General features: G+C 33.3%; 1 protein-coding gene across 2 annotated transcripts in view; it reads right to left on the minus strand.

The window, feature by feature from the left end:
* Positions 1-1,046: 1,046 nt before the first annotated feature.
* LOC145277793 (CXXC-type zinc finger protein 1-like) overlaps positions 1,047-24,513 on the minus strand; it is an 82,625-nt gene continuing 59,158 nt past the window's right edge. The window contains exons 10-15 of one of the 2 annotated variants that reach the window (XM_080129611.1): positions 23,732-23,904; positions 19,750-19,960; positions 8,620-8,718; positions 7,565-7,708; positions 3,755-3,907; positions 1,047-1,680 (exon numbers count right to left, since the gene is read on the minus strand). In XM_080129611.1, the coding sequence (XP_079985737.1) occupies positions 1,534-1,680; positions 3,755-3,907; positions 7,565-7,708; positions 8,620-8,718; positions 19,750-19,960; positions 23,732-23,904 (927 nt within the window). In that variant the 3' untranslated portion in view covers positions 1,047-1,533. The remainder of the gene's footprint in view (positions 1,681-3,754; positions 3,908-7,564; positions 7,709-8,619; positions 8,719-19,749; positions 19,961-23,731; positions 23,905-24,513) is intronic. The other variant, XM_080129610.1, reaches the window with a different exon arrangement.

Consider the following 24,513-nt stretch of genomic DNA (forward strand, 5'->3'; position numbering starts at 1 on the left):
ACTCATTTAAGCAACTAAAAAAAGAATTAAAAAAAAAAATAAATATTTTTGTTGGCCTTATGGATAAAGTGTTCACCTTTGGTCATTTCCTATTGACCATCACAAACATGAATGATAATTTTTTTCTTTTTAATATTTAACAGACGTCCATAACATTCTAATCTGTACTACAAAATTCAAGAAAAGTTGAGAAACCTATCATAGACAAGTACTTCAGTTAGTAAGTATATATATATACATATACACACACGTGTGTGTGTGTATATAATGGAAATAGTATTCGGACAAAATAAAAAAATAAAAAGGAACAAACCGTGTTGTGTTCATCAACGTTTCGTCTTTATTTCTGATTATTTGATTCATCCAGAGGAAGTCTAGAAATAAAGACGAAACGTTGATGAACACATAACATGGTTTGTTCCTTTTTATTTCTCTATATATATATGTGCATGTGTACTATTTCGATCATCATCATTAAACTTCAATATTTTTTTTTTAAATAAATATATATTCTAATCTGGGCTATAAAATTCAAGAAACGTTGGGAAACCCAGCATAAATGGGTACCTCAGTTAGTACTTAATGATTTTATGTCAATTTCAATTCTGACGATACTTCTCTGGTAAAGGACAACTGACACAAGATTCAAAGATAAAATGAATAATTTTCCTTTTAGCTTTCATAAGAAAATGTCTTTATTATTTGGATTAATCGAACTAATGTTCTCATTTCGAGTGTTATTTGAACATTAGTCTGATTAATTCAAATAATATAAACAATCATTCCTCATCTCAGAAAATCGGAACTGTAATCAGAAAATGTCTTTCTTGTATTTGATATCTATACTAAGAAATAAAATAAATAATAAACAAAAAAAAACAAATTTTTGCTTAGGAATTTGTAAATTATGAAACAAAAATGTGATTTGATTTATCTGTTATATACTAATTAAAAAACAAAAAAAATTTCATCTTAAAGCACTGAACCATCATTTGATAACTAATAAAATGCTGGCATTTTCCCTTTTCTAAAAATACAATAAAGTATCAATTACAATAATGTTTTATTGGATAAATTTTGCATAGATTTCTGAGAAAAATGTGCAGCACCAATGTTATATTAAGTATGGATTGCAGGTTAGTTATTAAACTTCATGTGAAAATGTATCATTTCCCAACATTTGAACACAAACTGATATGGTTCCAGATAGTTTTGGACATTTTTAATATTCCATAATAGGCACAAAAAAAAAAGAAAAATATTTGAGAATTGATTTTTTTTTAAAAGACCCAAACGGAAGGACAATTTTGTGCCACTTTCACTTCAAATGATGCCAAAATAATTGCTTGTCCCAAATATAGCCCTATTTAGCACCTATGGTCAGGGGATATTGAGTGAAGTTCCTAACATGTCCACTCCTGATGCAGACCCCAAATGTTTGGCAAAATACAGGAGAAAGAATTTGCTCAAATTCTTTAAGAAATGAACATGAATTAAAAGAAAGATAAAACAAACTGTTTTTACATTAAACTGTCAATCATTTAAAAAAGGGGCTTTCGTTGGGGTCAAAGGATCGTGGTCAACAGTTTGGTGTAGTAATAAGCCGAGGACACCAACTCTGTTGGACATAGCAGTTCGAATGTTGCGTTCATGTTCAATTAATTCATCCAACTTCATCCACTGAAAAGAAAAGAAAAAGTTATCAGCTTAGTTTGGTTCTCATCTTCATATTTTGACATTTATTTAAAGTGGAAATTCAATATCATCATCATCATCATATTTGGTTTAATATCCATTTCACATGCTGGCATGTGTTAAATAAATTTTAGAAATTGACTTCCAAAGTAACTTATCTTTGGTCAGATCTTTATCTCTATTACTCTCAGGTCCATCCTTATTAGTTCCTCTCATGTTTACCTTGGCTTTCCATTATGAGCTGAATAATTGTTTTACATCTACTAACCCAAGAACTCTCATCCATTCTTTCAACATGACCATACCAACAAAGTCTCCTTTTTCACACAGTTTTCTATACTGTTCAGATTTAGCCTTTCTCTGAGGCCATCAGATCTAAGCCTGTCTATAACACTCACATTACATTGTATCGTTCTCATATTTCTATGCGATGCATCTCAACTCTCACTGGCTAGGTTTCGCTTCCATATATTATCACACAAACACCTGATAGATTTTTTTCCCTTAGTCGACAGTGGTAATATTCTGAAGTTCCTGTGCTTCAATGATATCACAGAGGTAACAAAGCTTCTTAAAGTACCACAAAAAATTGAATTGCATCTAACTCCCTTTCCACAAACTTTCCTTTTTCTGAGGGGATTTCCAATATTATTACGTGATCATCACTGATCTTGGTAACATTCACTTTCAGACCTTTACTTTCCATAGCATTCCTCTCAGTTTTTAATATACTGTAAACAAATCATTAAAAAATTTAAGTACTAGCAGAGATATCTCATATTGTCTCGAGGCATGGATAACAAAAAAGTTAAAAATGTGTAACGTCTTTTATCCATCCCTACTCCCTCTCTATATGCTCTCAAATTACTCCCCACTTATATTGAACCAGTTGCCGGAGAGAGATAACAGAAAGAAAGCATAAAAAAAACAAAAAAAACTGACCTAGTTTTAGTGTTTTTGAAACATCTTTAAGAATTAAAAAAAACAAACAAACAATCCCTCCTTTAGCCATAACCGGATCGGAGTCATATTGAACCTTAAGATGAAAGGTTTGTAAGTATATTTGTTGTTCTAGTTTCTACTTTTGGATTGATAAACGTTTTGCCTTTAATATGATAAACTAGTATGGCTCCACAGTGTTGCTCAGGGTAATAAAAAAACAAAATAGAAGAGGTTATGAAACATATTCCATATACCACTTACCAAATATAATACAGTATTATTATTTTATTGCTCATGGATTTCACCGAATTTCTTGTACAATACGCCCAAATTTCTTGTACAACATTATAACAAAACACATTGAAGAGCAATGTACAGCATTCAAACACACCTGCTCTATCTATGATATTCAGCACTTTTGGATAAACATATACTACTTAACAAATGTAATATCCTATTATTACTATTAATGTTCCTGAGTAAGCTGAATAACTTGCCTTTTCATACGACACATAATAAAACACAAAGTTATTGCAAATTTCTTGACTCCCGGCTTTCTCACAATAATCTGAAGAGAAATGATGTTGATGAGATAACAATCCAAAGAGAACCTTGAGAAAATTAAATGACATCCAGGGAATTAGCGTTTCTGAAATGTTTGAGTAACATTAATGACTTGGTAATTTCTTCCCAAATTACTACACGATTACATTAAAAAGGGCATTCTAAATGTCAACTCCCTAAATGAACTCTGCTTCAGTTGAACCCTAAAGAATGGATTTTTTTTTAATTAAATATTATTTGTCTGAAGCAATGCTGAATAAAATATAACAGCTTTGTGTGTGTGTGTGTGTGTGTGTGTGTGTGTGCGTGTGTAATTTTTGACTTTTAGCTGGACACAAAGACAAACAATTTTATTTAAAATGTTATTTTTGTATATTCTCTTTTTGAAAGATCTAGTGAAATATTTTAAGGTAATTTGCTTTCAAACAATATTTGTAAAACAAACAAAATGTGATTGAAATAAAAAAAATTATTTAACTTCAATCGAAGGGAGATTACATTCCAGCTGTAGAAATTAAATGCAATTGCTATGCTCAATGGAATGTGAATTTACCTGTCGAACACGTTCCATATCTATTTGTGCTCTTCGTAATTTTTCCCAACAATAGTGTTTGTTGCATTTCCGTTTTCGTACACGGCAATACTCTCCAGTTTCCTCAAATACATTGGAAAGGAGTGGGCAGCCACAAACTTCATCATGGCTCACCTAAAAGAAAGATGTCAGAAAACAAAAAAAGTTTAAATATAAAATAAAGACAAACAACATTAAAATCAGCATCTTTTATCAATTACAACTTCATTTCTCTTTCACAATTTCATTTTTTTTTTTAATTTGTGTTATTTTCATATCTCTCGTGATGTGCTTTTTAAATTATGAATGAAAGATCTTGCTATAATTACTGTATAGGCACACAGATGTCCATAAAACATTATGCTTTTATATACATATGGGTATATGGAAGTGGTTCAATTTGTAAGAATTTTTGGTTTTCAATCCTTGACTTTAAAATAAACAAGTGAGATATGTGTGGTCCCCTTCAGCAAAAATAGTCAACTAGCAGCAAAATCTCACCCCTTAGATGTCGAAAGATTTTCTAGTGATAACTTCTTTTCTAGGACCACTTGTCTTTAGAATTACATTCTTGTTTTGACCATACGAACATGTAGACATTGAAATGTAATGTGAATTGTTGTTCAATTCCCCACCTAGGTTGCCCCTGGAATTTTCTATTTTCCTGTAATCACAAGATTTGCTTCATGAAAATAACCGCTAATCTTAGCTTTTGATAAATTTTGCAAAAAAAGATGTAAATTTTTAAAGATAACCTTGAGAGTGGGGACACTAGTTTTGTATTGAATTATTCAAACTGATGTTTTCATCTGGGATGTTATTCCCATAACATTTCGACTTTCTTCAAGTGTGTTTTGTTGAACGCAAAAATTTGTACAAAATTTCAAACTGAACTCGTTGTTTAATCTGTGGGAGTAGATTGTTCTCATTCCATCAGCTATTAGCACATAGTAGTCTTAAGTCATTTTTATTGTATTTTTATTATATTGTTAGTATTGCCTGTAATGAAGACTAAACCCGTAACATTGAGAAAAGTGTCACTCAAAAATGATTATTACTTAGCATTTTATGATGATGTCCAAAGAAATATAAACTACATCAATGGTGCAAGATGTGGTGCATGCCAGAGAGGAAGCCAGCTCAACCCAAGCTGCGTGAATGTTGCAACAAATAACAGGATTGATCAGATGGTTGCTTTTCTTATTTTCTTATTTATTCTTAATCATGAAATATTGAATACGATTATAAAGATTGTTTATTAACTGTTCAATAGCGAAGGTTTTTAGGGTTTCAGTGTATATGGCTTGCATATACTATCTACATTTAGGAGTGTACAACCTCCATCAAAAACGATGGGAAAACAAATTATGCTTTGTTAATGTTTGTACCAATATTCATATAAAATAATATCTTGGTGAAGTTAAAAAAGGAAATATCTCAGACAGGAAAGTTTGAAAAAAAAAAAAAAAAAAGGTTTAAATATATTAATCAGTATAAGACAAAATGACAAAAAGAAAACTTTGGTGGAAAGTAGTCAAATTTGCTATTTTCTTCCTTCCTTTAAACACTTGAAATGGTTTCATCTGGTAGTTTATTCTTTTTTTTTTTATTCTCGGTTATTTTGCGTGATGGGGTGGATACATATACAAATAAATACATATTGATCTTTATTATAGAGTGAAGGATACTATATATATATATAGGTAAAAATGCACTTTTGTATAAATTGAATTCATTCAAAAGTATTGCAAACAAAAACAAATAACATCAATATAAAACGCGATACATTCAGCAATCGTGAGAGATAGCCCAGGTTTAGGCTTCTAAATATAGGGTCCTAATTTTGAATCTTGCTAGATTCAGCCACTCTGATGAGTCGTAGATGACAAAAACAAGTGGCAATGGATAATTATGTTTTAAAAATAATATATATGCCGGTCCCCATTTAGGGATACCAAATTGGTAAAAGGGAAAATTATTCCCAACTCGCATTGATGTAAAAATGCACTTTTGTACAAATAATTGAATTCATTCAAAAATATTGCAAACAAAAACAAATTATATATATATATATATATATATATATATATTATAGCCAGGTTGCATGCTAATTGACAAAACACAAATGTATTTTTAAGTTTCCCCGATTCAAAAAAAGATAATGCACTCCATGAAGAAATAAAACAATCTTACTTTTTTATGAACAAGAAATTTCCTGGTATGAAAAACCTATGTGAGTACAGAGAATAAGGTAGACAAACAGAAGCGCCTAATGTTATGCAATTTAAAGTCATATACAGTCTTCACAGAAAGTTAGCTGATCAACATTTAGTAATTTGTACCATAAAATGGTGGTATATCAAAGTGTCTTTTTCCTGTGCTTCATCCTATGCATGTACCATTCATTCAAATACAAAGCAAAATGGCGAATACTTTCTGCCATTTCTTCTCCATTTAATGTCTCTTCCACATCAGATGTAGGTTGTATGTTGGCAGCAGTGATTTTTTTCAAGTTGATTTCCATGTTGATCTGCCTTTTACTCGCTAATCATTAATTAGGATGTAGATACATCTTTTTATCCAACCAGTGCTTCATCCACATCATCACAGTTACAACAACAAATTGACTTCAGTCTAGGCACTCGCAGTCTTAATTACAGTAAAATCAGATTTTTTTTTTTTTTTTTTTTTCAATTTTCACCCCAAACAAGGCAAGTGCCACTTTGAAGCAGGGGGGCTACTATCGGGGACATAATTTGCGGGGGCATTATCAAGGGAGATGAGTAAAAAGATGTTTGTTCACATTACACTTGAACTTCTGCATATAAGTACAGTTGGGAAAGCAGTATCCCGGAAGGGAATTCCAAAGACTTGCAGTTCTGGGGAAGAAACTATTGGAGTAAAAGGTTTTCTTACACCTAGGGATCTCTACTGTAAAGGGGTGGGACTTAGTTGCTGGTCGGGTTTGTTGGGGGTAGTCACATCGAGGAGGTACAAGTGCTTGCAGTTCATTAGAGCATTCACCATTAAAGTATTTGTAGAACAGGCAGAGGGATGCAACATTTCGTCGATGGGACAGAGGCTGAAGCGTAGATGACAGTTCAGGACCTATCAAGCTGGCGACTCTCTTTTGAACCCTATCCACAAGTGAGAGACAAGCAGCAGATCCACCAGCCCAAGGTGCTCACTACAAATCCACTGAATCATAGTTGTGTCATTTAACTGCATCCTCAAAAAGACCAAGCTACTAAGAGCCCAACATCCATTCACATGTAACATGGCAGGGATTAAACCATGACAATTGTTTTAGTTAAAACTGCACAAGTTAGGGTAACTTAAGGAAAGAAAATGGAAGTACTATAAAGTAGTGGAAGTGTTGAAAATCAATCAGGATATCAATTACATTGAAGCTCAATTACACTGGATGTAAATGATAATGGACATTGTTGCTGCAATCAATAAAAATCACTGGACATTTTCTCTCACTTCTCTCTCTCAAGTCAGCAGATTCTAGATATTAAATAATCTCAATTCTTTCAAATGAAAATTATTTGCTTATTGAAGTGGAATAATCAGCCATTCTTTTTCTCTAAGGTCATGAGTTCCATCCTTACTAACAGCCTATCATTTTGACATTTCCTTAAACTACATGCTAGGGAAAGACAGATTATTTAGTGACAGGGATAAGGCAAACCAGGGTCACTTCCACTACTCAATGCAGGTTCAAGCTCAGAGTGGATATGGACTAATTTTATGCCTTGATATGAGTTGGTGAATATTCACTAATCTTACCTTTGGTTCTCTCGTATGCTCTGGACAAAGAACTCTTAATCGTTTGCAATAAGTCTTCTGTTGATGATTATACACATCGCAGAACATGGAGTCGCCATCCACTGGTGTTTTATAATAAGAACCAAACACAGTCTGGGCTTCAAACTAAAAACAGAAACAAAGATTTAAAAAAAGTGGAATCAAAGAAGAATAAATCAATCCCTCTATATATAAAGTTAGGTATGTATACATGTTTATATATTTCTGTGTACAGGATTCACTTCTAAAATTATTAGGAATTTTCGAACACAGCTGTTTGGTGTAAGGAGTTGTAATGTTGGCTATATTTAGTTCAAGTTAGTTTTATATAAGGGTTAAAAAGTGGGTGGAAACCTTTGTGAAAATTTAGATACCTCCAATTTTTGTGAACTTTTAACACTAGATATTAACCATCAATGATAAAAGATTTTCTAAATTTCAGTTTCTTCAAAGTATTTCTAAAAGGTTTTAGAAGGAATAATAATATAGGCACAACTTCCAATCGAAAATTCAGATATTTAAGATTTGCCTTGAATTTGATCAATAGACGTGAATTAAGAAAGAATCTCAATTTCTTCTTAAAACTACTTAAACTTAATACTTAAATTTTAGACATTTTTTAAAAATCAAAATCATGTAATGGATTTTGATCAAAATTGGAATAAGGATTCTAGATATAAGGTTAAGTAGCATTATATTTCGATTTTAACCTTCATAGAAGGACATAAGAGTGTTGGGGAATTAATTTTACTTATCCTGGAACAGGTATTCTTCTGTTTTGCACACACATGTGGGTAATGTGTGTGTATGCCCTCCCTCAATTTTGTTTTAAAACAATACGATGAAACAGCAAAAAAGTACCTAAACTTTGTAGTATACTATATTAAATGTATTCATTAGAATTTAAATATAATAGATCTAAAAGAATCAGAAGAAAACTGAAGGCAATATTGCCAAAACGTTGTATAAACAAATATCAAAAAGGAACATAGGTTTTTTGAAAAAATACTACTTAAATATAATGCAGAGTTATCTACCTTGGCAAAACATTTCTCCATGTGTCGTAGGGCACCTTTTGTTTGGATTTCACTGCCGCAGGTGACACAATAAATGCTCCATTCTCCTTCTTCATCATCCTAAAAAGTAGAGAAAGAAAAAGAGGAATATATATTTTAGTTCATGTAGAAAAAATAGTGGTTTTAGAGGTTCACATAAAACTTCAGTAATTATACCAACAATACATTCTTTATATTTTGGAACAAGACTTCATTTTTCAGTGCAAAAAGTTCCTCCAGAGTTGTTGAGGTTTTTATCTAAGGACATAATTAGTATTTCTGATATTATTATACTAGCAGGGAGACCCGACGTGGCTCAAGGCTGAATGATAATCAACAAATATTTCACACGCCTATATTTTTATTGTCATCGAGATCGGTGAAATTGTTCATCATTCACTCAAATTGATTGATGCTTGCTTTAGCAGGGGACTCATCGCAGTGCATCAGGAGGAAGCTTCACTTGCCTCCCCACACTGACTTAGTCTAGAATACAGTGTAGTTTACATTGCACTGTAGAGAACTTACTCTTGATTTTATATAATTTTTTTTATATGATAGCTTTAGTTAAAGTTTAAAATGAAAAAGTCAAGTATTATTGTGAAATTGTGCTCTAAACAGACATTCATTTCGAACCTGCTTCTGTCATATCAAAGAACCTATTGTTGTTTTTATATGCCTGGCCTTACTGCTTGTGTGGTGATAATGACTTGAATTTAAGATAAATAATGAAAAAGTCAAGTATCATAGTGCAGTTGTGTTTTAAACAGAAACATTCATTTTGAACGCACTCCTGACATCAAACAACCTACAGTTGATTTTATATGTTGGACCTTTCGGTTTGTGTGGTAATAAAACTTCTCAAATGCACGCATGATGTTAGGCTGTGTTAATTTTGGTCAAAATCGCCTGCTCCTTCTTTCATTGGATTATCGATACTTATTGAAGACATTCTAATACAGAACCTATTTAAGGACACTCCAAGCATATAAAGTACCTTTGTGTGAAATTTCATAAAAATTGGCCCAGATGTTTTCGAGTTCATAGGAAATTTCTCACGCACACACAAAATTCCTTTTATATAATAATAGGTAGATAAATGGATAAATAGATCTCCACATCTCAAGCACCTTTGTGTGTGTGTGTGTGTGTGAAGAGAGAGGACAAGCAACTTAGGATGATTTACGAGTGATAAGTAATAAAATAATATTTAAAATAATTTGCAAAATGTTTAATATCAAAAGAAAAATAAAACAGGCAAATTTACAAATAAGTTAATCATTAGATTTATTAAGCTGACAAATCAATTTTGTTTTTGTTAGAGGTGGTGTGTGTGTGTGTGTGTGTGTGTGTGTGTGTGTGTGTGTGTGTGTGTGTGGATGTGTGTGTGTGTGTGTGTGTGTGTGTGTGTGTGTGTGTGTGTGTGGATGTGTGTGTGTGTGTGTGTGTGTGGATGGCGAGGTGAAAGCTTTCAACTTTCCTAGTCCTCTAATCAGTTTGAACTAAGAAACTGAAAATTAAGAGAAAAATATTGAGTATCTATGTAGAGGAAAGCAGACAGGAAGTCATTCTTTCATGAAACAAAAATCATCTATCTTCCCATTAATTGTTTAAAGTCTTAGCCATCATGCCAAAAATGAAAATTTTCAGTTTTTAGAGAGAACTGTCAGAAGAGGAAAGATGAAGTGAAGACAAAGGTGATAGATTTGAGCATTTTCCTTTTTATGAGTTTATTGAAGGAATTTTCATTGAATGAAGAAAATGAAAATATTAATAAAGAGGAAGACAAAAAGCAATATGAAATTGTTATACCGGTGCTAGTAATACCAACACCGGTGAGAGAGATGCGCCTGCACTTCAACTGCTAGCCGAGTGCCCAGCAGATATACACGCTTTCCTATCTTTGTACATTATTGTTAATACACTTGTTCCTTAACCAAACCTCAACTTGATTGTTCTTATTTTTGACACAACAGATTTGCGACAAGGAATCAAAACAACCATCACTGCAGAGAATCACCAAAAGTGATTGAAATAAAGATTCCTAAAATCTTTACGGCAGAACACCTTCGTCATTTTAACAGATATTTGGATACACAAGGATTAACAGCGAATTAATTACTACAATATTAATTTGGCAACGGGAAAAAACTTGCTACCAAAATCTACAGCGAAAAACGCGAATGTTGTCAATTATTTAATAATTGAACACACTAAGTGTTTTAGAAAGGGGAAAAAGGGTTCATTTTTTCTTCACTAGAAGCCATTTTTCCTATGGTAAGAATTTTCTTCTGCAAAGTTAAATGTCCAAAACCAACTAGCAAATACCATGTAAGCTTATTGTTATTTCGATAACATCTTGGATTTGAAAAAAAAAAAAAGAAAGAAAACATGCTTGACTTTGTCAAGAGAAAAAGAGACAAACCGTGAAAAATAATTATTCGTGTACGTCATTTGTGCTTAGCAAACACGTAAAGAATCAAGTCATTTTTTGCAAAAAGCAAAGAGGGTTAAAAAAAAACCAAAAAAAAAACCTAAAAGTTTCCTATACGAATTCGGATATTTAAAGCGATAGATTTTATTTTTGCTATGTAAAAACGTGTGCAAATAAAAAAATGTTATTTCGCTGGATTGTTTCTAGTAAGACTAGAAATATAGCATTCAACAAATTAAGTTACAAAAGAACTGCTAAACTGTTGTTCTTCAAACAAAAGAATTGGGAAAGAAAACTTGGTTGATTTTTTTACTAAGGAATATTTATTTAATACAAGCGTAAATTGTAAACTGAATTCGTATGATGGATGCGAAATTCAAAGATTCACTGTTGGAATTGTTCCAATTCCAGGCAGAGCAAAATCCCGCGTTGCAAAAGCAGCAAATTCAACAACAAGTAGAAAGAGAAAAGAGATTTAAACAAGCATTTGGAGAAAAAATGCTTCAACAACAGAAACGCTTCGAGGACACATTGATGAAAACACAGGAGGAACAAAGAAAAATTCTGGAGGCGACACAGTTAACTAAAGCGGATGATAATCATAACACATTTTATCAAACAGCTGTGTGGGCCGCTATTGAAAATTTCAATTATAATCCAGAGGACGATATCAATTTCGTCCAGTACTATAGACAATATGAGGATATTTTTATATCGGATTGTGGTACCTGGTCAGACGCGAAAAAAGGTAGGCTTTTGCTAAGAAAATTGGGAACAGCCAAGCATACAAAGTTTGTGAATTTTATTCTCCCAAAAAGACCAGTGAGTTGAACTTCCAAGAAACAGTTACGCTACTTACAGAACTGTTTTCTGCAAAAACGTCTCTTTTCCATAGGCGATATAAATGTATGAATGTTACTAGAAGAGAGGAAGACGACTGCACTACTTATGCAAGTATAATGAACAAGCATTGCGACGATTTTAAACTGGAGGAATTATCACCAGATAATTTTAAATGTTTGATATTTGTGCAAGGTTTGTAAAGATACTGAAATCAGGCGTCGCGTTTTAAATAAACTCGAAAACAAACCATATTTAAAACTACAAAACTTAGCGGAAGATTGAACGGTTTATTGCGTTGAAACAAGACAGTCGTGACATAGAGGAAAGCGGAGTGTCGCATATTAAAAAGATCCATCAAAAGAAAAATTCGACTTCAAAAAATAACCAGAGAAAGAAACAGAGAAAAGATCCACCTGGACCATGTTGGAGGTGTGGAAATAAACATTGGTACAATGAGTGTCCCTACAAATTCAAACAATGTGACAACTGCAACCAGAAAGGGAATAAAGCATCGCATTGTAGAAAAAAATCTGGTAGAAAGACATCCATTAAACTTATGAAAATTGAACCTGAGGAACAAAATATCCGGAAATATGTACAGGTCAAAATGTTTAAAAAGAAAGTTAGGTTACAGCTTGATAGTGGGTCTGACATTTCCACTATTAATGTATAGACATGGAAGAGGCTTGGGAGACCCCCTATGATTAAATCACATAAAATGGCGAGAAGTGTCAGTGATAAAAAATTACCTTTGAAGGAAAATTATTGACGAATATATTTTTCCAGAACAGGGCCAAAAAAGCAAGAATTTTTGTCATGCGAAAATCAAACAACCTCTTTGGAACTGATCTGTTCAAAAAGTTTAGACTATGGGATTTGCCTTTAAGCTCATTTTGCCAAAAGGTTGAGGATTCAAATGTTGAGGCAGAAAAACTTAAGTTAAAAGAGAATTTCCCCAGATGTATTTTCAGGCGGTTTGGGAAGGTGTACAAAAGCGGTAGCAAAATTTGATGTAAAAGTAAATGAACAGCCAGTGTTCAGAAAGAAAAGAAATGTTCCATACACCACTATAGAACAGATAGATGGTGAATTAAAAAGACTCAAAAACAAGGGTGTCATCAGAAAAATTGATCACAGTGAGTGGGCTGTACCAATGGTTTACATAAAAAAAAAGAGTAAGGAGATTCGGGTGTGTGCCGACTTCGTGACAGGCTTAAACAGGGCATTACAAGATCACCATTGACCTCTCCTGAGCCCTGAAGAGATATTTGCGAAACTGAGTGGAGGGAAATATTTTTCTAAAATCGACCTCAGGGAGGCGTACTTACAAGTTCCAGTCGATGAGGAGTGTTCAAAGCTGCTATGTATAATACCCATAAGGGATTGTACAAGTTTCCTTTTGGAGTCAAAGTCGCCCCTGCGATTTTTCAGCAAATTATGGACATTATGTTAAATGGGTTGGATTTTGCAGTAGGGTACCTGGACGATGTGTTAATGAAAAGCGCTAGCAAAGAATAACAAAGCTCATGTAAACCAAGTATTCAAAAGGATCCAGGATTATGGATTTAAAGTAAAACAGGAAAAATGTACATTTTTCATGGAGAAAATAAAATACTTGGGACAAATCATCGATAAACATGGAAGAAGCCCGGATCCAGATAGATCGAGTGCAATAAAGAATATGCCTGCTCCAGAAAATATTGCGTCTTTACAGGTTTGGCAAATTACTACAATGTATTTGTGCCAAATATGCATAAACTAAGGTCGCCCTTAAATGAACTGTTAAGGAAAGACCAAAAATGGGTCTGGACGCAAGAGTGTGAAAAAGCATTTCAGGAAATTAAAGAGACTTTAACGTCTGACTTGTTTCTGGAACATTATAATCCCAAGCGTGAAATTATAGTTGCAAGTGATGCCAGCTCCTATGGCATAGGAGCATGCATTTTACACAAAATGGATGATGGAAAAGTGAAACCCATAGCACATTCATCCCGATCACTATTGCCAGCCAAAAAGAACTACTCACAAATTGAAAAAGAGGCGCTAAGCATTATATTTGCAGTAAAGAAATTTCATTGTTTCCTGCACAGTAGGCAATTTCTGTTACAAACACCACAAACCATTATTAACGATTTTTGGATCGAAAAAGTCACTACTACAACATACGGCAAATAGACTCCAAAGATGGGCTACCATACTTCTGAATTACAATTTTTAAATGGAGTATGTACCATCTAAAAAATTTGGTCATGCAGACGGGTTATTGAGGTTAATACCTAAGCAGACAGAACCATTGGAGGATATGGTAATAGCAGGCATTCAAGCGGAAGTTGAAGTAAAAAATATGTTATGCCACACAGTAACGCTTGATGAGATTAAGAGTAAGGCAGAGGTGGACAAATTTATTATACGCACAAAAGAAAGGATCAACAATAACGAACTGGACGAAGAAATTTATTCAATTTACGATAACATCCTGTTATATAGCGACAGGGTCGTAATTCCTGCGACATTACGGAAAAGAATGCTCAAGGAATTCCATGTAGGACATCCAGTTATATCAAGAATGAAAAGCCTTATGCACTCTTTCGTTTATTGGCCAAACATGGATAAGGAGAAAGAAGGAAAAATCAGGGAGTGTAGAGGATGTGCATTAGCTATGGAAGCTCCTCCGACCCAATTCGGATTGTGGGCAAAACCGGACTGACCTTGGTCTAGGATTCATTTAGATTTTGCAGGATCGCTAGATGAGTTCTATCTCATTGTTGTAGACAGCCTATCTAAATGGCCGGAAGTATTAAAATGTAAGAATCTCACATCCGAGGTAACTATCAACTTCCTGTATGAACTATTCACTAGGTTTGGAGTAGTAGACTGCATTGTTACAGACAATGAAACGCAATTTATGTCTACCGAATTTAAACATTTTTGCGAGGATCATCTAATCGAGCATATAACCATTCGCCATACCACCCAAGAAGTAATGGACAAGCAGAGAAATTTGTTGACACATTCAAGAGAGCTCTGAAAAAGCTAGTGGGTCGCCAACGGATAAGTCAATCCAACAGTTTTTACAAGTCTACAGTCACTTCGAATGCAAACATCAAAATGTCGAAGACACCTGCTGAGGTTATGTTCGGACACAAGGTTAGATCGATTTTTCACAAGTTCTTACCAAACCAGAATAGGCCAAACCTCAAAAAAATGATAACAAAAAAATGGTATAAAGTTGGCGAAAGAGTATTCTACAAGATTCACAAAAATAATAAGACTTTCTGGGAGTCTGGCATTGTTGAGAAACAAATAGGCAACATGATTAAGGGACCAGACAGCATGCACAAACGTCACACTAACCAAATTCAGAAAAGATACTCAAACAGTGAGGTGAGTAGATCGCCCGAGGAGGACATCATGGACACAGTGTTTGATACTTTTCAGGTGCCCATATCAGAGACAGCTCTGGAGAAGATCAAACAGAAAACAGAAATCAACAGAATTGATTAGGATGAAGCCAAAACAAAAACGTTATTAATCCCAGACGAGATATTTTCATATTTTGAAAGAGGGGTGTTATACCGGCCTTCCTTAAACAGAGGAATTTACACCGATTAGCACTATAAATAGCGCTAGTAGTTCCAACACCGGTGATAGATGCGACTGCACTTCAACTCCTAGCTGAGTGCCCAGCAGATATACACGCTTTCCTATCTTTGTACATTATTAATACACTTAACCGAACCTCGACTTGATTGTTCTTATTTTCACTGTTGTTCTACGACACAACAGAAATCATAAAGAAAAAAAGAAAAGTGGATTAAAAAGCGCTTTGCAAATTGTTATGTACTAGTAGTAGTAGTAATTTGGCCGATTATATATATTTTTAGGTTATTTGATGCAGAAATTAATTATTTATTACTTGATTAGCCTCTGTTTTAAGGCTTATCCTTAGTCAGGAATATTTAATATCAAAGAATAATACTTATCATTTTGGAAGTACTGTTTTCTCCAAATAATCAATTACTTCCAAATTCATAGCACCTTTTTTCTATTCCCATTTAAATATCAACTGTTTTGTGGAGATGTATATTCAAACACATACACAGGTATAAATAATGATGATAGTACTTTTTTTTTTTTTTAACTCTTGGTCACTCCAAACAAGGCATATTGCCAGTTGGACGTAAGGGGGATATTATTTGGGACCATATCTATAAAAGACTATATGAGGAGATGTGTGAGATGTCTTCACATTACATTTAAACTTCTGCATGTTAGTACAGTCAGGGAAGCAGAGAGGGAATTATAAAGTCTAGCAGTCCAAAGGAAGAAGCTATTAGAATAAAAGGCTTTCTGGAATCTAGGGACTTCTCCAGTGAAGGGTTGTCAGGGGTATATATGTCTAGGGGATATGCAGTGACTTCACTAGAACACATTCCATTAAAATACTTGTAAAATAGGCACAGGGATGCAACATTGCAGTGATGAGACAGGGGTTGGAATTTAGTTGATAGTACGAAATCTATTAGATTGGATATAGGTAATTTTTGGTAATTTCTATTATTTAAATTCAGATTATTGGTTCTTCCATTGTAATATGTATTTACTGAAATTTTTGCATCATTGCTTTTCTTTAATTTTTTTTTTGACAAATTTATGATATATATAAAAAAACGCAAAGAATAAGAAATCAAGATTACATGTAATATATTTATTAAAACAAGTTTTAAATAATCAAAGTTAATTAACTATAACATTACTCAGTGAACCGGGATTTTGCTGTGTATATCTATTTAAATTGAATAGATTGAGACAGGATCGTAGTGTCAGAACATCTGTTCTGATACTACATTTCAAATTTTCTGTCTGCAGTCAGTGAAGGAGAAATCCTATACTGGAGCAACTTATTCTTGCTCCAATCCAGAGTGCCCTTTTTTGTGGAGCTGGATTTTCCCCACGTTTAAAACCGACCTTATGTCTAACTGTCCTCATCAGGAGGCAAGAAATAGAAACATAACTCATTTCTTTAAATAAAAAAATATTTCACCCTTCCCTCAGCTTCATTTAGTATTGAAATATGTTTTCTTTGTTAGTGGGATGCAATTAATAACCACATTGAACGAGTTTACAACCTGTCAAAAAAGATGAAAAAATTTATCCTTCCCCAGTGTTTGCACTGATAGTCATATAAAATAATATTTGAATCGATGTAGTTAGAAAACATTTCAAAGTTAAAAAAATGGGGGGGGGAGGTTAGAAAGCAGGATGAAAAAAGAAAATGTCACATTATGGAAATAGATTTGCTTTCTCAAGTCCTCTAAATACTTTAAATGGATTCATCCGGCAGTTTTTTTTGTTTTTTTTTACACCCACTAACTTTTGTATGACTCAGCGATATTATATATACACAACTATACATTGCCTTTTATTATATAGTAGAAATATTTATGCTTATTAAATTTTTTTTTACAAGCTTTAATATACTTCATTTTAAAATTTTGACATGTTAGAAGATGAAATTTTTTTTCTCCCGATTTATTATTTTAAAATTCATCCTTTTGACCATTCCGAACTGCTTCTGGATAAAAAAAGAAAATATATTGGTTTTTGTTAATTGCGAGTAAACACAAAATAAAAAATAATTACTTTCATATTTGGTTTAACATGTTTTACATGCTGGCATGTGTTGCATAGCTTGAAGAAATTGACTTCCAAAGTCACCTATCTTTGGTCAGGTTTTTTATTTCTCACGTCTATTTTCATAACTTCCTCTCATGTTTTATTTGGTCTTCAGTTTTGAATTGAATCTGTTATCATAACTGTTCTACATCTATTAACTCAAGAACTCATTCATTCAACTTTGCCATCACATCCGTGTTATCCACATTTCAATTCTCATTTACTTCCATTGTCTTACACTTCTTGCACACAAATTGGTTATCATCTATCAACTTACCAGTAAGTCCACTGCATTTCTTGTGTAGCCAATACTTACAAGTATCAGAAAAAATTGATTCTTTCCACAAACTTAGCAGGGAAACTTTTCTCTTTGGGGAAGCTTTTCAAGACTACAACCACTGAACATTGTTTTGGTCTTGGTAACATTCACTCTTAGACTTATTTTACATTCCATTCTTCCAAGTCTTTAACTTAATGACGGATGACTGTTTTACAGGCAAGTATTAAATTATCAGCAGCATACAGCATTTCTTTCGAACAATTTGAGCAAAACTCCCTGGACAATACTTTTAAGGTATAAATGAAAAGCAATAGACTCAGTACAAAACTCCTATTCAACAATAAAACTGTCACTAAATGTGCTGTTAAAGCTAATATAACTGAGCATTTCTGTACATTGCTTGAACAACCATCACCAACAAGTTATTTGCCCCTAGTTTACACAATGCTTACCAGAAAACCTCTTTTGGCATTTTATCAATAATTTTCACAAAAGCAAAATACAGGTTCTTCTTCTTACCAAGGTACATTCCTTACATTTGTCTCAGGATAAATATATCATCAGTGATACTTAGCCAAGGTATAAAACAAAACTGCATTTCAGCTATATTTATCTAATTTCTTATTTGTCACTCAATTATTCTCTCAATCACATGAACCTGAAGCCTTTATCTAGTGCTTCCCCTTTACTCTGATAATCATTTTTGGGAGAAACTCTTCTTTTATGATTTGATTTGTGAAGTCTGTGATTATCTCAATGCTTGTTTCATCTGCAGCCTTGAACAGTGCTACAACAATGCCTGAGAGTCATCCAATCCTAACTCTTATTCATCTTACAGCTTCTTGTACCATTTCTTTCTTAATTATAGCTTGGCCAGATACTGCTTCAACAACTTCTAGATTTTCACAGTTTCATAAAAACTCAGTATTCAACAATTTTTCATAATGGCATTTCTAAACATCCTTCATGTTCTGTTCATCTGCTGTCATTTCAAATGCACTTCTCACCTACAATATCCGCATTTATCTTTGCTATCAGTTTAGCTATCCTGAATACTTCATTTATTTGGTTATCCTTTCATAGCATATCTGGAAAACTGGCTTTCTAAGCCTCCTTGCTTTCTTCTTAGCCTTCAAATACATATCCTTATTCACAAACCTTTCACAGACTTTGTTATTTCTGCTTTTTTTTTTTTTTTTTTTTTTTTTTTTTTAAAATACACTTCAACCACCATGTCACTATATCCACCCACAAATCTGGTCTGTTATCGTCAACAGTGTATCCTTCAGTGTCTTCTATTGTTCTTCCATACTTCCTGTAGTGGATCTGATAGCTGAAACACTCCATCACCTAGTCTCTAAAGTCATGTTTCACAAGTTCTACATTCAATCTCTACATTAATGGGGAATAAATTTTCGCTTTAACTCATAAGCTTTCTTCAGTATATAATTGCAAATCGCTTTGTGCTGTCATAATTCCTTCACCAGGCATTAATTTCATACACAACCCCCCCCCCTCCCCCGTTTGGTTCCTTTTATGCTCATTAAATCTTGCCACTTCACATGATCACATGGTTTATCACATTTGGCTTCATAAAACAAGTCACCCCTCTTGCATCTTCTGGTTTCCACATGCTGGTAGCAAAGAGAACACACCTTCTGTTTCTTTGAGGCAAGATTGTTTGTGGCATTACTACTATAAAGTCATATTCTTATTAATCGAAATAATATAAGAGGAATAAGAGCGAAAAAACTGAGAGACATAATAATAAAAATAATTTTAAATTAAAAATGTAGGCGGGAAAGGAGGGGGACTAAAACAAATATAAAAAGAAATTAAAAGGAAACTAAAAGAAAAAAATGACAACAGTTCAACTTACTTCTTGTTCAGTTTCAACAACTGCGGATTGTTTTGCTTTTTCAATAAGTGCATTTAATTCTTGGTGCTTGACATAAAGTTCATTGAGACGTTGTTGACAGATTTGTTGTTGGCGTCGGATTTTCTCAAGGGACTTTTTGTTGTATTCCTCTGCTATGCACGGACTGCTTTGCCATTGTTGGATTTTGGGAGGCAGAAGGTCACACAAGCGGCTTGATATGAAGAAAAAAATTAAATACAAGTTAAATAATTAAATTATTTTATGCATATAATTCAAATTTAAATATATATGAATTGAAACATTATGATAAGAACAAAATCTTGTATCCAATAAATTAGTTTCAATAAAAAGATTACAACTGTTTCTTCATCGCCACATAATGACAGTACTGATAATCACAAATCTTGAATGTTGTAGTTGTGATAAATGAACAATTGTAATTTTTAAAAAGTTAAAACAAATTAGCTTGATACAAGATTTTATTGTTGTGGATGTAGAGAAAGAAACTTAACATTTACTTTTTTGTGTGAACACAACTTAAAACATTTTTTTTATTTATTTGCTGTTACCCTCATCTTCATAGTTGTTGTTACTTCACCACGTTTCAGCCAACTCATCCTCTGGCCTTCCTCAAGTGATTCACAGCAACGAGACAGGAATGCTAAGTCTCATAACTGTATCCCCAGTAATTACTGCCTTCCATAGTTATTGTCTCACCATGTTTTGGTCAATTAAACCTCTGACCTGCTTTGGGTAGGATTGATACTGCTATCTTCGGACAATGCTCACCTGGAACTGTAGAGATTCAACGTCTCTATCCATCGTGCCGAGTTGGCCGAAACGTTGTGAAACAATAACTATGAAGATGAGGATAACAGTCTGCAAATAAAAAAGTACACAAATTACTCATCTCAAAGGATTCCAATAAAGAAAAAAATAATACATAACTTAAAACATTTTTTTTTTCAACAGAACCATTGCTTGCAAATTAATTCTAGGAAGAAATATGTACGAAAATAATGATTTCATGTAGCCTCAAAATGGCTTCTGCAATTGGTATAATTTCCAAATATTTGGAGGATGTGAAGAAGAGAGTTGTGTGAGTGCAGCACATTTTTAGAGAAAGGGGTACATTGTACCCTCCTTAGATACAATAAACCCCCTTTTCTGAAACTGTGCCTCTTCGCATATCTTTAAAGCATGTGATTATACAATAGTTTCCCACTTTTTTACAAAGTTCTTTGCATTATTATTGTACTCTGCCAGATCTTTCAAGCTGCACTAGTTGAGCAGTAGAGGGTAAGCAAAACAGTAAACACTGCCACATCGTATCGTTCTCCTCTCCACATTCGCAGATGGTCAGACTAGTTTTGCAGCCTCATCTAGCTGTAGTAACTTTTAATAGTTCCATCCATATTCTAGAGCAGTTGAGTAGCTTCTACTGAACCCAGAATGATTCTGAGCCAGAAGGGAGGGCCTTTGAGAAGGGTATTTCCATGTCAGCCCTTTGGTCCACAGATGCAGTCTGGTTTCTTTCAGAGATATTAAAGGCGTGATATGGCTGAAGAAGCGTTTCCTTAACTTTTCACACTACCTTTATGAGAATATATTTCAAATATGCATGACTATATGCAACACAACTAAAAACAAGTTTTTTAAATACATTTTAAATACATTGTAAAAAAAATAAATGCATTGCAAGAAAAATCAGTGTTTATCAAATAGCTTAAAATTAACCCTGTATTTTTTTCACTCATATTGAACTCAAAACATTGCTACTGAGATGTAAGGGACTACTGCGAATTAGGAACCATGTCTACAGGGACATTCTAAGTAGGGAGTTGAGCAGCAAGATGTTTGTTCACATTATATTTAAATTTCTGCATGTTAGCACAATTAGGGAATAGAGATGGAATTTAAAAGTAAAGCAGTTCAAGGGAAGAAACTATTCCAGTAGAAGGCTTTCCAGTATTTAAAAATCTCTACAATGACTGGGTGAGATTTCATTAAAGAGGTCGTTTATGAAAATTAGGAATAATAAAGATCCAAGGATTGACCCCTGAGGCACACATGCATTAATGTTATGTTGTTTGGATGTATGGCCATCAAGGGCAACCTGAATAATTTTTTTGTCCAAGAAGGATCTAATTATATTAAGTATTCATCCAGTAATATTGTACGATTTAATTTTCATAAGAAAACCTACATGCAAGCTCTTGTTAAAGGTTTTGAGTATATCAAGGGCTAATACTCCAGCTTCCCTTGCCTTGTATGCTATATGTGTTTGTATTTGTTGTAGAGTTTGGAGAAAACATGGCTAATTCAGCAGAGTATTTTATTAGTATAACAAAGATCAGGCTTACACGCCATGGAGGTGTCTAGGGATTTTATATAATGGATATGGGAAGGAATGATCATCAGATCATTAAGTGTGGCATCTGTTCACAAAAGGAAATTTTGGAGGGAGTGGTTTGTGAGGTGAAACTGGGGATGAACCGCCAGGAAAGTGCTTCAGCTTTTTCAATTGTCATGCAAGCGATTTGTTTCTTCTCCATTAGAATTTCAAGTGAAACTAATGGTTTCTACTGAATGTTATGTCACAGTAATGAACATATTAAAAAATCACGAAAAACGATAAGGGAGAAAATTAACTATTAATGAAAATAGTTTTCAAAGACGATTAGCAAAGATTGAGTTTTGTAAAAAAGAAACCGTGGAGAGTTCGAATTGTAACAAAAGGGAGGTAAATCTTTTCTGAAAACGGAAAATATTTTGCCAATTTTAGCAAAAATTGTTTTCAATTTCAATTTTTAAATTTTGCTACAATAATGAAGAACTGCGACATCATTGTTGTTGGATAGTTAATTGATATATAATTGTTGTTTGACCATTATTCACTACACTATTAGAAATTTTCCAGAAATCAAGAGTCCCTAATTTCTGTGACCCAATGATTTTCTGATCAATTCAGTATATTTTCTCTTAGCTGCAGCTATTTCACTTTTACGATTTCTAGCTTATATATAAATTTTAGCCTGTTTGTATCTGACTTATTGCAGTTGAACCTGTGGAATACCTTATGCCTTTGTTCAATGGCAGCTGCTTTGATGCATTTAGTTGCTTGTTCAGTAGGGAGAGAAAATATTTTACTCCAAGGGATATGGGCTTGCGACACACAAGTCTCAGGTAATGGTCAGTATTAGATCAATAGGTGAGGTTTGCTGATCCTCACAAAATTGAAGGCAAAATAAACCTACAAAATAACTTCTGAGATAGCATTTATGAATTTTATTTTGAATTAGTATAATTAGTCGAGTTGGTCTTGAATTCTAACATTATAATATATATTATACTATTAGAATTCTGTAGCAGAAGATTATATGCTGCAAAGATCACAGAATATATATATAATTATTATAGTAAGTAATTATGTCAGCACCTTTAAGAAACTCATTTCTTATCATTGAGCACTTTCAGTTGAATTAAAGTCGGTCAATTTAGCTCTTATGCACAGATCATCATATGATTAGATCATGCTGACAGATGTTAAAAAGCATTTTAAAAAATAAATGTTTAAATTAAACAGTATTTCTCGTAGTTAATGCTAACTGAATGGATTAGGAATGGCTTCTGTCACTGGGTTTGAATCTATCGATTGGTGTTAATCGTGACACCCTGCACTGATTCCCAAAAGGATGAAACACTAGTGTCTGTAGGTATTTAATAATTATTATAGTAAATAATTATATATATACATATATATATATATATGTGTGCGTGTGTGTGTGTATAAAAGAAATCTCTTAAGTGATTATATTAATTCATCATGGATAATTTACAATATAGATTTATATTATCAGAATTCTGCAGAAGATTATATGCTGCAAAGATTACAGAATTTTATTCTTAAATAACTGATTTAATGAATTAAGTTCAAATGTTGAAGGATTAAGAATTAAAAAAAGTAGGTTGAATGACTTACTTTTTCGCCATCTTCATTCCACACTCATCTGAACAATACTTAGAATTTGGCCAGGCTTGTTCTGGACAACCAATGCCATAACATTGCCGAGGCACTTCCTCCTCTACTTTCTCCACACAGTGTTTATCTTCTACATCGCCATAATGATGCTTATCTGTTTTGTTTTTAGATTTCTGAAATTAAAAAGTAAATAAAATGATAAAACACAAAACGTTTTTTTTTTCATCTGGTTCTGGTATTTAGGATGCTGCTACACAAGATGGTGATATCTCACATCTGCTTTCATATAGTCTTGTCCAAATAATTGATATCACTCAAGTTGCATGCAGTCATATCTCTTACACATTGGAGCCACATCTTCTTGGATCTATCATAATTTCTATTGCCTATTCTTTTTTTCTTTCCTTCTTTTACTATTGGAGGGGCGAGAGGTCACCATTAATGAATAGCTACTCAATAGGGTTACAGATATGAGAATAGATTGACAGCCGAAAAATGAGAAATATGAGAATACTAGCAATGAGAAAATCTGAAATTGGATTTAAAGATAACCAAGTTGTAATCATATTAATAGTTAATCATAATTAAAATTGGATTTAAAGATAACCAAATTGTAATCATATTAATAGTTAAAATCAAAACTTTCTTTATAATCTGCTTTTGATATGAGGGACTCTGCCAAGAATGACATGTGAGCATCGGATTAACAGATGAACAGGATTACAGCTGACCACGCTTTGTGGAGAAGACGTACTTTCTTCACCAGGTAAGTAATGTCTATA

This window comes from Euprymna scolopes, chromosome 6 (assembly GCF_053919585.1).
Source record: "Euprymna scolopes isolate OS-2025 chromosome 6, ASM5391958v1, whole genome shotgun sequence".
NCBI lineage: Eukaryota > Metazoa > Mollusca > Cephalopoda > Sepiida > Sepiolidae > Euprymna > Euprymna scolopes.